The following is a 16,084-nucleotide window of genomic DNA, read 5'->3' as shown; positions in this document are numbered from 1 at the left end:
ATAATCCAAAACACACCAGCAAGTCCACCTCTGAATGACTTAAGAAAAATAAAATTGAAGATGGAGTGGCCTAATCAACATTCTGACTTTAATCTGATTGAGATGCTGTGGCATGGAGGCTTATGCTTGGAAACTTTCCAATTTTGCTGAATTACAACAATACTGCAAATATGAGTGGGCCAAAATTCCTCTAGAGCGTTGTAAAAGACTCATTGCTAGTTTTTGCAAATACTTGATTGCAGTTGTTGCTGCTAACGGTGGCCCAACCAGTTATTAGGTTTAGAGGGTGTTGAGACACAGCATTGTATCTTAATTAACCAGATGACTAATTTTTAGCTAACCAAGAAGAATAGACTTATTTGTATGTTGAATTTTGAATTTATGTGTTGGTCAAGAAAACAGACTTTTGCCTGTGTAAGCCTGTAATATTGACATTTCTTATAACATACTGTGCTCTTATCCTTGAGGACTAGTGAATTTTACTGATATGCTAATTATGCATTGTGTAGGCCAAATAGTTTGGCAACTTCAAATACAGTGGAGGAAAAAATATGCAAATAGATTAAATAATCAAGTAATACTACTTGGTCTCATCCCCATTTTTACCCTTTATGTCAATACTGAAAGAAGGACACTTGTTAAGTATAAAAATAGGTTATATGCCTCTGCATAGGGAGACAGAAAGCCAGCCAGAAAGGCCGCCAAGACATCCAAACATCCAGGGGACCCTACAGGACTGCTACCAATACATCATGGCTCAATCACGAGGGACACGGGTCTATCATTGAAGAGGAAACAACTTAGGGAATCTCGGATCCGGATAGAAGAATACAGATCTGCTCCACTAACCATCGTGGAACCATGGATACGTTTGGAGAAAGCCAGGATTGGGACCAGCTGGTTGCCTGGCTTCATGGAGATGTTGGGTTAAGCCAGGTTGTGACCCTTGGCTCAATAGCTTTGTACCTTACTACACTTGTTATCTCCTCACTGTGTGTGCACCACAGGTGGGGTAGTCGACCCTGGGAGCTCTGAAGTAAGGGTACCGTCACACTATACGATTTACCTACGATCACGACCAGCGATATGACCTGGCCGTGATCGTAGGTAAATCGTAGTGTGGTCGCTGGGGAGCTGTCACACGGACAGCTCTCCAGCGACCAACGATGCCGAGGTCCCTGGGTAACCAGGGTAAACATCGGGTAACTAAGCGCAGGACCGCGCTTAGTTACCCGATGTTTACCCTGGTTACAAGCGTTAAACTAAAAAAAAAAAAACAGCACATACTTACATTCTGGTGTTTATCAGGTCCCTTGCCGTCTCTGCTTCCCGCACTCAGTGACTGCCGGCCGTAAAGTGAAAGTGAAAGCACAGCCGCTGTGCTCTGCTTTCACTTTACGGCCGGCAGTCACAGTGCGGGAAGCAGAGACGGCAAGGGACCTGACGGACACCAGAATGTAAGTATGTGCTGTTTGTTTTTTTTTAGTTTAACGCTTGTAACCGGGGTAAACATCGGGTAACTAAGCACGGTCCTGCGCTTAGTTACCCGATGTTTACCCTGGTTACAAGCGAACGCATCGCTGGATCGCATCGCTAGATCGCTAGATCGGTGTCACACACACCGATCTAGCGATGACAGCGGGAGATCCAGCGATGAAAGAAAGTTCCATACGATCTGCTACGACGTACGATTCTCAGCAGGATCCCTGATCGCTGCTGCGTGTCAGACACAGCGATATCGTAACGATATCGCTGGAACGTCACGAATCGTACCGTCGTAGCGATCGAAATGTTATAGTGTGACGGTACCCTAACTGCTGCCAATATCCCGGTGAGTCAGTGGAATGGTGAGACTCTAATGAGCACCATCTTAAAGTATTTTGCTGGGACTGTTCTATGTGTTATCTGCCTGTTCTGTGGTTCAATGAAGCATTGTCACCCTGTGCTGTCTGAGTAGCATTATGCCCACATTAAAAGGAGAGTGGGCCTTCGGTTTGTTGATCCCTGGTGCTTGAGGTTTCGACTAGCGGACCGATGCACCCACCGACCCCCCATATCTCCACTGGGGCAATCACTTTTTCACACAGAGCCCTGTAGGTTCGGATTTCTTTTTGCCTTAAAAAAACCTTCATTTAAAAACTGCATTTTTTGTTTACTTGTGTTATCTTTGGCTAATATTTGAATTTGTTTGGTGTTCTGAAAAATTCAAGTGTGATAAATATTCAAAAGAATAATACATTAGGAAGGGAGCAAACACTTTTTTACACCACAGTAGATATAACATGGCGAGATATAAAAAAGCATAACCTCCCTACAGCTGGAGGAACTGCTCACAGTTTGACACAAGAATCTTACAGTAAAATAATCATGTAGATACTCACTTGCCACATTTTGTACATTCCTCAACAAACATGTTTCCATGAAGCTCTGACAGGTGATCCCTGCAAATTAAGAAAAAAAATAAAAATACAAAACCACCAATAAATAGAAACCCTCAGAAAAACCTCTGCATTATAAATTATTTAAAGAGGTATTCTCAAGGTTGTATCTTGAGCAGCACACAGTTCTGCAGTCTCCTGATTCCTTGGGGGAGGGGAGGCATTTATCCTTGAGTGACAGTTTTAGTCAGTTTCCTTCTACTGAGCTTATGATTCTGTAGCGCATTAAGGCAACTTTCACACATTCGTCCCGCGCCATCAGGCATAATCTGGCGGCGGGACGGATTGCTGGATCCGGCTAAAGTAGTTGAGAAACTGATGCACTGGATCAGTTTCTCAGCCGGATCCCAGATACTCACCTTCCGGTGGCCCCCGAAGCCTTCCCCATGCTTGCGATGCTCCCGGAAGCTCCTGTTCCCAGTAATGCCCTGTAGAAATGACATGTGATGACATAGCGGTCTCGCGAGACCGCTACGTCATCTGGGGTTGTCGCAAGGCATTATTGTGAACGGGAGCTGCCGGGCGCATTGCGAGCATGGGGAAGGCTCCGGGGGCCCCGGAGGGTAAGAATATCACGATTTGCTAAAAAAAAAAAAATTGTGCCATTTTCCGATACTCATAGCGTCTCCATTTTTCATGATCTGAGGTCGGTTGAGGGCTTATTTTTTGCGTGCCGAGATAACATTTTTAATGATAGCATTTTGGTGCAGATAGTTCTTTTGATCGCCCATTATTGCATTTTAATGCAATGTCGCGGCGACCAAAAAAACGTAATTCTGACGTTTCGAATTTTTTTCTCGCTACGCTGTTTAGCGATAAGGTTAATGCTTTTTCTTAATTGATAGATCGGGCAATTCTGAGCGCGGCGATACCAAATATGTGTAGATTTGATTTTTTTATTGATTTATTTTGATTGGGGCGAAAGGGGGGTGATTTAAACTTTTATTTTTTTTAACTTTTTTTAACTTTTTTTTTTTTTTTTTTTACTTTTGACATGCTTCAATAGCCTCCATGGGAGGCTAGAAGCAGGCACAGCACGATCGCCTCTGCTACATAGCAGCGATCTGCTGTTCGCTGCTATGTAGTAGAAAATCAGGTGTGCTGTGAGCACCGACCACAGGGTGGCGCTCACAGCTACCGGTGATCAGTAACCATAGAGGTGTCAAGGACTTCTATGGTTACAATGGAGAAGCATCGCCGACCTCCGATCATGTGACGGGGGTCGGCGATGCCGTCATTTCCGGCCGCCCGGCCGGATGCGGTAGTTAAATGCCGCTGTTTGCGTTTGACAGCGGCATTTAACTAGTTAATAGGCGCGGGCAGATCGCGATTCTGCTCGCGCCTATTACGGGCACATGTCAGCTGTTCAAAACAGCTGACATGTCCCGACTTTGGTGCGGGCTCACCGCCGGAGCCCGCATCAAAGCGGGGCTTCTGACCTCGGACGTACTATCCCGTCCGAGGTCAGAAAGGGGTAAACTACCCAGGAAAATGCTGATGTTGGGGGCTGGTTATTTTGGAAGGCTGATAACATCCATTCAGGAGCAGGCAGTGAGAGGGAGGCGAGCAGCTCTGTAGAAATCATGGCAGGAGAGAGCTTTCTGGAATCTTAAGGTATCGTCACACTCAGCAACTTTGCAACGAGAACGACAACAATCTGTGACGTTGCAGCGTCCTGGATAGCGATCTCGTTGTGTTTGACACGCAGCAGCGATCTGGATCCCGCTGTTATATCACTGGTCGGAGCTAGAAGTCCAGAATTTTATTTCGTCGCTAGGTCGGCGTGTATCGTCATGTTTGACATCAAAAGCAACGACGCCAGCAACGTTTTTACATGGAGCGAGAACGATAAGTGAGTCGCCGTAACGTCACTGGATCGCTCCTGCATCGTTCTGGAGTTGCTGTGTTTCACGTCTCTACAGCGACCTAACAGCGATGATCCAGCGATCTAGTTTAGGTCGGATCGTTGTCTGTATCGCTGCAGCGTCGCTGAGTGTGACGGTACCTTTAGGCATTAACTCCTCAGCCAGAAATCTTACTACTGTGAACACTGGTCAGTCTCCAGTGGCTGATGTCCTTTCAACAAGCTGTGCATTAGGTTAGGGTAAAAGCTCTCATATCAGGAGAACAACAGCAGGTAGGAAAACAAAGTCAACTGCAAACTTGATTGATTATTTTCATGTTGTCTAAAAAGAATTTGTAACATGAAAATTCCCCTTTGACAGAGCCAAGTCTATGATAAAGGCTGTTGTAGATATGAATAAAATGCATTGATCTGAATGTCATTGCCATGGTCCTGAATAGTAGGCTTTAGACACTTCCAAAAACTTCAATCAACATAATCTATTATGATTAATTACCATAAAGACAAGAAGTGATTTGTAGCTGAAGTTGAAATAAATATCTTTATTAAATAGCAATGAATTATTAAAAAAAAAAGACAGCGCAACACAGCCTCCAATAAGGAGGGGATGGATCAGCAATTGAAGGCATACTGAAGATAGGTGGTAGGGAAGTGAGGGTAGTTGATGGAGTTATAATATCACAGACACTGCTGAAACTGTAGTTTTATAACAGGTAACTCCAGTGAGCACAATTAGTTGCTTCAAAACTAGGGTTGCAAAAAATGCTGAAAGGATATGTAGTGTGACAAGCAGTGTAGTTGATGTAGACAGTGGTATCACAAGTTACCTAGGGGACAGTCAGAGCTTTGCTCCTTGATGAACTAAATGAAACAACACCCTTAAGGCTACTTTCACACATCAGGTTTTTGCCGTGAGGCTCAATCCGGCTAATTTTTAAAAAACGGATCTGTCGCAAATTGTGAAAAACTGATGCAACGGACCCGTTTTTTCGCCAGATCTGACTAGCTGATCCGGCTAATATGAGAGAGATCTAACTAGCTGATCAGGAGAGAGAGATCTGACTAGCTGATCTGGAGAGAGAGAGAGAGAGAGAGAGAGAGAGAGAGATCTGACTAGCTGATCTGGAGAGAGAGAGAGAGAGAGAGAGAGATCTGACTAGGTGATCTGGAGAGAGAGAGAGAGAGAGAGAGAGAGAGAGAGAGAGAGAGAGATCTGACTAGCTGATCTGGAGAGAGAGAGAGAGAGAGAGAGAGAGAGATCTGACTAGGTGATCTGGAGAGAGAGAGAGAGAGAGATCTGACTAGCTGATCTGGAGAGAGAGAGAGAGAGAGAGAGAGATCTGACTAGGTGATCTGGAGAGAGAGAGAGAGATCTGACTAGCTGATCTGGAGAGAGAGAGAGAGAGAGAGAGATCTGACTAGGTGATCTGGAGAGAGAGAGATCTGACTAGGTGAGAGAGAGAGAGAGAGAGAGAGAGAGAAAGAGAGAGAAAGAAAGAAAGAAAGAAAGAAAGAAAGAAAGAAAGAAAGAAAGAAAGAAAGAAAGAAAGAAAGAAAGAAAGAAAGAAAGAGGAAGAAAAAAAGAAAGAGGAAGAAAAAAAGAAAAAGAAAGAAAAAGAAAGAAAGAATGAAAGAGAGAATGGAAAACACGAAAAAGTCGGAGCATGCTAGGTTTCAAAAAGCAACAGAATCCGGCGCCATAGGCTTCCATTATAGGAAAAGTCGGATGGTGCCGGATCCGCCGCTGTCCGTTTTTTCGACGGACAAAAAAATGTTCCTCTGGCCGCTGGACCAACAATTTTCGATGGATCCGCCAAACGAAAAGTGAGGCCATCCGTTGCAATCCGTCGCTAATACAAGACTATGAGAAAAAAACCGGTCCCGGCGGCAACTTTTGCTGGATCCGTTTTTTTTTCTTTCAAAATTTGCTGGATTGTGCCTGAAGGCAAAAAACTGATGTGTGAAAGGAGCCTAAGAAGTTTCCTTCCTTCACCTAAAAGGTTGCATGAGTCAAACATCCACGGCCACTGAATGCAAAAGCATAATCAAGAGAATTATTAACATTGGTTGAATACCTGTGGGAGAGTGGTACCAGGTTCAGTGTGACTGTGAGGCTTGCTGCTGTGTTCCCCTCACACCAATGAGTGCTGTTTTGCAAAGTGCTTCTTCCGTACCCATAAGTATTTTTTAGTAAAAAAGAGAAAAGAAAAAAAACTATCGACATGTCGGAAACAGGCCAACCTATAAAACTGTCCCATTAGTTAACCTTTAGTCAGTACCACAGAAAAAATTAAATGTGGCAGGAAACTATGCTTTACCATCATATCGACGTACAAAAAGTGGAATAAAACGTGATAAAAAAGATGAATGTAAATAAAAATGGTATCACTGAAGACATCATCTTGTCCCGCAAAAACAAAAAAGCCGCCATACAACTCCAACAGCAGAAAAATTTAAAGAAATATAGCTCTCAGAATAAAGCAAGCAAAAATATTTTTTTTGTACAAAATACCTTTTTTTTTCCTTCCACATTGCTTATGTTCCTGTTAAGCAACTGAAGGGTTGATAAACTTCTTGAATGTGGTGTTCAGCACCTTTTAGAATGGTATCAATTTAGTGTATTTTCTGTCATATAGACCAGGGGTCCCCAACTCCAGTCCTCAAGGCCCACCAACAGGTCATGTTTTCAGGATTTCCTTAGTCTTGCCCAGGTAATAATTGCATCACCTGTGCAATGCAAAGGAAATCCTGAAAACATTACCTGTTGGTGGGCCTTGAGGACTGGAGTTGGGGACCCCTGATATAGACCATTTCAAGTCACGTTAAATGCAATGTGGTCTCTAAAAAAATGGTTTTGTTAATTTTGTGGTAAAAAAGAGAAATCGCTGGTCATCTTTTAACCCTTCTAACTTTTTAATAGAAAAAATAAAATTGTGGTTCAAAAATTGTGCTGATGTAAAGTGTATGTGTGGGAAATGTTATTTATTACCCATTTTGTGTGACATACAGTACAGACCAAAAGTTTCGACATCTTCGCATTTTAAGATTATTCTGTATTTTCATGACTATGAAAATGGTAAATTCACACTGAAGGCATCAAAACTATGAATTAACACATGTGAAATTATATACTTAACAAAAAAAGTGTGAAACAACTGAAAATATATCTTATATTCTATGTTCTGTGTGCCCGACACATTAACCAAACATGATCTCAGTGTGCTGGCGGTATAGGGAAGCACCGCACAGGGAGGGGGCTCCCTGCAGGCTTCCCTGAGACCCCCGGAGCAACGCGATGTGATCGCGTTGCTCCGAGGGTCTCCTACCTCCTTCCTCGCTGCAGCAGGCCCCGATCCAAAATGGCTGCAGCATCCGGGTCCTGCAGGGAGGTGGCTTCACTGCGCCTGCTCAGAGCAGGCGCCGGGAAGCCAGGAGAAATGCACGTCAGATCGCTGATCTGACACAGTGCACAGCAAAGTGTCAGATCAGCGATCTTACACTATAACATTTTTCTATAAAAGTTTTTATCGTATAAAAGCGCCAAAATATAAAAAAAATTATATAAATGAGGTGTCGCTGTAATCGTACTGATCCGAAGAATAAAACTGCTTTATCCATTTTACCAAAAGCGGAAAGGTATAAACGCCTCCCCCAAAAGAAATTCATGAATAGCTGGTTTTTGGTCATTCTGCTTCACATAAATCGGAATAAAAAGCGATCAAAAAATGTCACGTGCCCGAAAATGTTACCAATAAAAACGTCAAATCGTACCGCAAAAAACAAGACCTCACATGACTCTGTGGACCAAAATATGGAAAAATTATAGCTCTCAAAATGTGGTAACGCAAAAAATATTTTTTGCAATAAAAAGCGTCTTTCAGTGTGACGGCTGCCAATCATAAAAATCCGCTATAAATAGTAAATCAAACCCCCCCTTCATCACCCCCTTAGTTAGGGAAAAATTCAAAAATTAAAAAAATTTATTTATTTCCATTTTCCCGTTAGGGCTGGGGCTAGGGTTAAGGCTACAGTTAGGGTTGGGGCTAAAGTTAGGGTTAGGGTTGGGGCTAAAATTAGGGTTAGAGTTGGGGCTACATTTACGGTTGGGAATAGGGTTTGGATTAGGGTTAGGGGTGTGTCAGGGTTAGAGGTATGGTTAGGGTTACCGTTGGGATTAGGGTTAGGGGTGTGTTTGGATTAGGGTTTCAGTTATAATTGGGGGGTTTCCACTGTTTAGGCACTTCAGGGGCTCTCCAAACGCGACATGGCGGCAGATATCAATTCCAGCCAATTCTGCGTTGAAAAAGTAAAACAGTGCTCCTTCCCTTTCGAGCTCTCCCGTGTGCCCAAACAGGGGTTTACCCGAACATATGGGGTATCAGCGTACTCAGGACAAATTGGACAACAGCTTTTGTGGTCCAATTTCTCCTGTTACCCTTGGGAAAATACAAAACTGGGGGCTAAAAAATAATTTTTGTGGGAAAAAGAGATTTTTTATTTTCACGGCTCTGCGTTATAAACTGTAGTGAAACACTTGGGGGTTCAAAGTTCTCATAACACATCTAGGTAAGTTCCTTGGGGGGGTCTAGTTTCCAATATGGGGTCACTTGTGGGGGGTTTCAATGTTTAGGCACATCAGGGGGCTCTCCAAACGCAACATGTTGTCCCATCTCAATTCCAGTCAATTTTGCATTGAAAAGTCAAATGGTGCTCCTTCCCTTCCAAGCTCTCCCATGCGCCCAAACAGTGGTTTACCCCCACATATGGGGTATCAGCGTACTCAGGACAAATTATACAACAACCTTTGGGGTCCAATTTCTTCTCTTACCCTTGGAAAAATAAAACAAATTGGAGCTGAAGGAAATTTTTCGTGAAAAAAATTTAAATGTTCATTCTTATTTAAACATTCCAAAAATTCCTATGAAACACCTGAAGGGTTAATAAACTTCTTGAATGTGGTTTTGAGCACCTTGACGGGTGCAGTTTTTAGAATGGTGTCACACTTGGATATTTTCTATCACATAGACCCCTAAAAATGACTTCAAATGAGATGTGGTCCCTAAAAAAAAAAAAAATGGTGTTGTAAAAATGAGAAATTGCTGGTCAACTTTTAACCCTTATAACTCCCTAACAAAAAAATTTTGGTTCCAAAATTGTGCTGATGTAAAGTAGACATGTGGGAAATGTTACTTATTAAGTATTTTGTGTGACATATCTCTGTGATTTAATTGCATAAACATTCAAAGTTGGAAAATTGCAAAATTTTCGCCAGATTTCCGTTTTTTTTCACAAATAAACGCAGGTAGTATCAAAGAAATTTTACCACTATCATGAAGTACAATATGTCACAAGAAAACAATGTTTTCACCAGGATCCGTTGAAGCGTTCCAGAGTTATAACCTCATAAAGGAACAGTGGTCAGAATTGTAAAAATTGGCCCGGTCATTAACATGCAAACCACCCTTGGGGGTAAAGGGGTTAATGTGCACATCCATAAGTGAAGGGAGGGAATGTACGGGTGCCGTCATGGGCTCAGAGAAATACAGTTATCGGTAAGGCTGGGTTCACACTGCGTTAGTGTAACCCGTTTAACGGACTACGTAGTCCGTTAACGCCGCCATTACTTTCAATGGCGGACGCATCGCTGGCGCACGCCCACAATGGGCATGCGCTAGCGATGTGCCGTCATTGAGTGACGGACCGAGACACTGGCTGCAGCGTTTCCGGGTCCATCATTGCTAGCACACTGCTAGCGCAGATGGAGCTAGCAGATGCTCCATCTGCGCTAGAGCTGTGCAAACGTCGGCACTTGCGTTAGTGCAGTTCGTTTAACGGATGTGTTGAACGGACTGCACTAACGAAGTGTGAACTTAGCCTTAGAACTAGATTTTTCTCTGACGCACATGACAGCACCACGGAGATAATTGCAGTTTTTTTTTGTTTTTTTTTTACACCTTTTACTGAAGGTACGGTCCGAAGAGGAGATAAGGTCAAATCTATAGTGCTTATAGAATGTAGATGGTGAAGACCAGGTAGCAGCTCTACATATCTGATCGATTGAGGCTCCGGCCTTCTCTGCCCATGAGGTTGCTACTGCTCTCGTTGAGTGAGCCCTGATATTTCCCGGGACGGGTACCCCGCTTGATGATTATGATAGGCTGATGGCGTTCGTGATCCATCTTGCCAAAGTGCCTTTGGAGGCTTTTTTCCCCTTCCGGGAACCCTGAAAGCACACAAAAAGAGAGCCGTCCTCCCTACTCTCCCTGGTGGCTTCTATGTAATGCATCAGGCATCTCCTAACATCCAATGTATGTAAGGACTCTTCCTCCTTGCTTTTGGGGTTAGGACAAAAGGAGGGAAGAGATATCTCTTGTGTCCTATGGAATTGGGATGCTACTTTTGTGAGACATGCTGGGTCTGTTTTGAGAACAACCCTATCATCCAGGAATTGAGAGAAAGGGGGGTTAGCAGATAGAGCCTGTATGTCGCTAACTCTACGTGCAGAGGTGAGAGCGACCAGCAGAGATGTTTTGAGGGATAAGATCGCCGGAATCAGAGCAATTGGGGGAAAGGCATATGCTAGTTGATGGTGCCAAGGAATCAGGAACGCATCTAATGATACAGGGCTCCCCAATGGTGTTATGGAGCAAAAGGTTTCTCCTTTTTTGTTCAGATTGCTTGCGAAGAGGTCTATTGCTCGGTACCCCCCACTTTTCTGAGATCTGGATGAACACTGTTTGATTTAACTCCCCTTCCCCTTGCATTAGACGGGAACGACTCAGGAAATCCGCTCTGTAATTGTCCACCCCCTTTATATGAAGGCCTGACAGAGATTGAAGGTTGCCCTCAGCTATATGGAAGATCGATTTGGTTACCTCCATCAGACTCTGAGAACGGGTATCCCCTTGGTGATTCAGGTACGCTATCACTACTCTGTTGTCCGACATAATTCTGACATGGTGGGAGTGAAGGGGACCTAGGAAAACCAATAATGCAAATTTGACTGCCAGCAGTTCTTTCATGTTGGAAGATACTTTTTCTAGATTCTGCGGCCAAGTGCCCTGAGCTAATAGGACATGCAGGTGTGCCCCCCACCCGCTGGGGCTGGCGTCTGTAGTTACTATTTTTGAGACCGGAGTTACCCACGGGACTTCTCGAGAAAGATTGTTTTGCAATGTCCACCAATCTAGTGACAGAATTGTGTCTGGAGATCAACTGAACCAACCTTCTAAATTCCCTTTTATAGTGACTTCTTCTGACAAAATTTGCCATTGAAGGTCCCTCGAATGGAGCTGAGTCCATTGGACTGCAGGGATACAGGCCGTCATGGATCCCGAGAGGGACATAGCTTGGCGGAGGGTTATGGAGGGGAGATCTCGCATTCTGGATACTAGCCCCATAATGTTTTGCACTTTTTCTGGTGGATGGTGGCATTCTTGTTTTATAGAGTCCAAAGTAAGACCCAGATATTCCTGGATTTGGCACGGTAACAACCTGGATTTTTTAAAGTTCACTAACCAGCCCAGGTTTTCTAATGAGAGCATTACCACTGCAACTAATTTGGGGAAGACTCACAGAGCTATGGCCAGCCCGAAGGGGAGAGCTGAGAATTGATGTAGATTGCTATCCTGAGGAATTTTTGGTTATCTTTGTGGATAGGGACGTGATAGTAGGCATCCTTCAGATCCAGGACTGCCATGAAACAGTGGAAACAGCATTTTTATTGACATTTTTATTGTTTCCATTTTGAATGACTGGACCTCTAGATATTTGTTTAGACTTTTCAAGTTTATGATAGTCCTGTATGACCCATCCGGCTTTTTCCTCAGGAACAGATGGGAGTAATATCCTTGCCCTTTTTCTTGTGGGTTAACTTCCAGGAGAACCCCCTTGCCCACTAGTTCCATTACTTCTTTTTCTAATGCTAGTTGCCCCTTCCCCTGAAGACCTCAGTGATGTCATCATAAAGGAGAGACGAGGAAGTTTGAGCAATTTTAGCTTTAGTCCTGATTTTATTATGCTCAAAATCCGTGGACTGCTGGTAATTTTCTCCCAGGCCGAGAGAAAGAGGGACAGTCTTCCCCCCCACCTGGGGCAAACATTCATTGGGTGGGGTTTTTGTTGTCATTGGGGCTCTTATTGAACATAAATCCTTTGTTCTTGTTTCTCTTATCCTACTTGTCTTGGTTTTTCCCCGGCTTCCTTCGGAAGAACCTCTTGCTCTGAAAGGGCCTTCTGTAGGAACGGAAACCAAGGGAGGGGAATGATTTATTTTTGTCCCCTGCCTTTTCTAAGATGCCATCTAAAGTGGGGCCGAATAAGAATTCGCCTTCACAGGGGATGGTACATAATTTAGATTTTGTCTGGAGATCCCCTGGCCAACATTTAAGCTAAAGGACTCGCCTAGCCGCATTAGAGAAAACTGCTGACCTAGCAGCTAGCCTGATTGAATCAGCAGAGGCATCTGCTAAGAAAGCGGCAGCTCCCTGCATCACTGGTAAGGTGTTTAATATTGAGTCTCGAGATGATTTGTTTTTCAGCTGGATTTCCAATTGGTCTAACCAGACCATTAATGAACGAGATGTACATGCGGCGGCAACCGCCGGTTTTAGCCCTCCTCCAGCTGCTTCCCAAGAACTTTTGAGGAAAAGTGTCTGCCTTTTTGTCCATGTGATCTTTCAGGACCCCCATGTCCTCAAATGGAAGGGCATATTTTTTCGATGCCTTAGCTACGGCAACATCTGGTTTAGGAGCAAGATTCGTCATCAAAAGGGTATTTTCTTTTTGGCGCTAGTAACGCTTTTCCCACTCTTAATCAATGCTGATATTCTCTCGTTAAGAGGAAAGGCTCTCCTCTTTTTTTTTTTTTTTTTTGCTCAAGATCCCCGAACATAATGTCCTGTACTGATCTTTTTGGGTTAGGGTCCGCCAGCCCCATGGTGCTCCTAACCGCTTTAACGAGGATGTCCGTGTCTTCCAGAGGATAACAGCTGTTACCCCCAGAGGAAGAAGATGATGAAGAGGAAGAGTTAGATGTATCCGAGTCCACATCTTCGCTATCCATAATACTGGACTCAGGAGATGGGGATCTGTGTCTGGTCTTCCTTCGCTTTTTACCCTCCTTTAGGTATCTAAAAGTATCTTCCACCTGATTTTTTTATCAGGGTTTCGAGGTCTGCTGCGAACCCGGGAAGCCCTTCGGATACTGTCTGTTGTACACACTCGCTACAAAGCCTCTTCTCCCAAGTAGTAGGAAGATCCTCTCTACAAAGAGCGCAAATCCTATGCTTAGATTTGCCTAAGCTTTTCTTCCCCTAAAGTAGTAAGAGACAAATATATATATCCTTTCTGTCACTGACTTTCACGGAGATCACTTACCACCTTATGGACCCATAAATACCGGTTGGGGATGATCTGCATCTGTCATTAGCTTATCCCTTGTGCTGGACGCCGTACTGGACTCCTTGCTATGCAGAGATACTGAGCGTCCTTTACCGGCGACATCCTGGTGTCCTTTTTGCGGCCGTCGCTTTTGCTGCTGCGTCGGCGGTGGTGATCTAGATAGGGGTGATGCTTCTAGGTCGCTCATGTTAGGGGAACGCCGGTTAAGCTCCATAGAAGCGCCGACCTGAATTACATTTCCCCCTTTTATAGAGGTGATTCCCGCCGCCTATTCAAACCTGCGCATGCGCAGTAACGCTGCCCGCATTCACGAGACTGCGCTTCCGATCCCGCGCATGCGCAGTGGCCCATCTCCGTCATTACAGAGCGAGAATCGCCCTAATCCCATCCAGAGACTCCGCCCCCAAAATGGTGCCTCGCATCACGCGTGGGTACGCTGAATTCTAGAACCCCCGGGTTTCTCAGCCGGCAGACTGACGCTTAGGAGGGAGAAACGCGCTGCTTCCCCCATCCACAGAGGGACCCCCCTTGGATGCTGCTGCAGTTTCTTGCCTGGAGAGGTGGCTGTGAACTCCTTGCCACCTCCCCTCACGCACCCTAGAGGCCTACTAGCCCCAGTGGTGGCGCCTCGGGTCACTACACCAGCCGAGGCAGGGGGACCCCCACTGCCTGAATCGGACCAATTGGCCCCGGACTCCCACGTCGGTTGTCCTTTGTAGGTAAGGACTTCTGTAGGTCTCCCATCAACGACAGAAAACCAACTGATGCGGGAGAGAGGTACCGCCTTTTTATCTGTAGGTTTCCTGTCCTTGGTGAGCGGATCCCCTCCCTCCGTGGTGCCGTCATGGGCGTCAGAGAAAAAAAACTTAAAATGAAAATAACGGTCGCCGTTAAAAAAGCGTATCGGTGGTCATTAATGGGTTAAACTAGTGCCTGAGGGTGCGGTACAAGTATGTAATGCTTAGGCCAAGTTCTCACATTCAGTATTTGGTCAGTATTATACACAAGTATTTGTAAGCCAGAACCAGAGAGAAAAATGCAGAAGTGGTGACTTGCGTCTATTATACTTTGCCCGATTGTTCCACTCTCGATTATTGCTTACAAATACTGAAGTAAAATCACCGAATACAGTTACCTTAGTCTCTGACCCATGTCTTTATTAAGGAGCAGGAATCAGGGAGGATATTAGGTTTATCTGCTTAGGGCTCTAAAATACCTTGTCTCACCCCTGCTCTTTCTCTGTGCTTGAGCCTAGAAAGTATGAGCTAAGGGTGGTTTATATTAGTAAAGACACTAAAATGTATGGGATCTGGGTACATACTTGTACATGTGTGTCTGCATGAAGGGGCTCTGTGTATGCACATATGTCTATGTCCATTTATAAATCCCACCCGCACAGACAAGAGTTCATAGGTGTAAACATGTTGGCAATGGTCCAATGAATGAGAAAAATGTTGCTCATTCATCAGGTGATTGGATTGAACAAAAAAATCATTGTGCTCAACAACACATACCCTGGTGTTCACTTCAAATGCGCTGCTGATAAAACTATGCTGTTTGGGGACATATTGATCTAATAATGATTGTTCGGAGCCCATTATTCTTTATTAGCCGATGTACAGAGGTTAGTAAACAAGCGCAGAACGACTTCCAAAGTCGATTGTGAGGCCTGAACTCCATTCATGTAAATGCGACCTAAATGTTTAAGTGTGATGGTGCATTAGGTTAGCATTTAGGGGCTCATTTTGAACTTTGGCCCTGGACCTCACTTTGTCTTAAATCGGTCCTATTTGGAGGTAATGCACTCCATTCTAGATTCTTTTGATGTATACACAAATCGCAATGTCTCCTGTTTGATCGACATCCAGCAGCTTTATAGTCCCCTACGTGATGAGATTACAGCAGTCTCAGGGTCTACTATTGGATGTACATTCAGCAGGGTCTTGGTGTCTCCTAAGTGATATACAGTACACTGTGATGGAAACATATCATATAGATCTCACTTGCACATATACTTATATATGCTATAATCAATTGCTTTAAATGGCTGACAAACAGATATAAGCCATACAGACTGTTTGGGGCTTTCCAGGCAAAAAGCGGAACCACACCAGATGTACTAAGTGATGAATAGATGTCTCAACTTTGTCCTAGATGCAGAAAAAGCGACAGTTACACTTTAGTTGCTTAATCAGCATTCATATGTGCATTAATCACAATATATATTTAGATAACCAATAGCAGAGGAGTTGGACAATATGGTAATTAACTTACCACCCCCTTTCTATATGCAATTATAAAACCATGTATGTACAATAAACCATCAGTATTGGTGGAATGTTATTCTGCCACTATGGTGTACAGTGTCAATCTTGATGAG

At 44.1% G+C, this 16,084-nt stretch overlaps 1 protein-coding gene across 7 annotated transcripts in view; it reads right to left on the bottom strand.

Annotated features, from left to right (window-relative positions):
• Window positions 1-16,084, bottom strand: part of SIRT6 (sirtuin 6) — a 293,306-nt gene that overhangs the window by 149,329 nt on the left and 127,893 nt on the right. For 6 of the 7 annotated variants that reach the window (XM_069767854.1, XM_069767858.1, XM_069767852.1 and 3 more), the window contains one exon: window positions 2,382-2,441. The exons of the other annotated variant lie outside the window; for it this stretch is intronic. In XM_069767854.1, coding sequence (XP_069623955.1) covers window positions 2,382-2,441 — 60 coding nt within the window. The remainder of the gene's footprint in view (window positions 1-2,381; window positions 2,442-16,084) is intronic. 7 annotated transcript variants of the gene reach the window in all.

This window comes from Ranitomeya imitator, chromosome 1 (assembly GCF_032444005.1).
Source record: "Ranitomeya imitator isolate aRanImi1 chromosome 1, aRanImi1.pri, whole genome shotgun sequence".
NCBI classification, from domain to species: domain Eukaryota; kingdom Metazoa; phylum Chordata; class Amphibia; order Anura; family Dendrobatidae; genus Ranitomeya; species Ranitomeya imitator.
The sequence above is the reverse complement of the archived record's forward strand: the minus strand, read 5'-3'. Positions and strand labels throughout refer to the sequence as shown.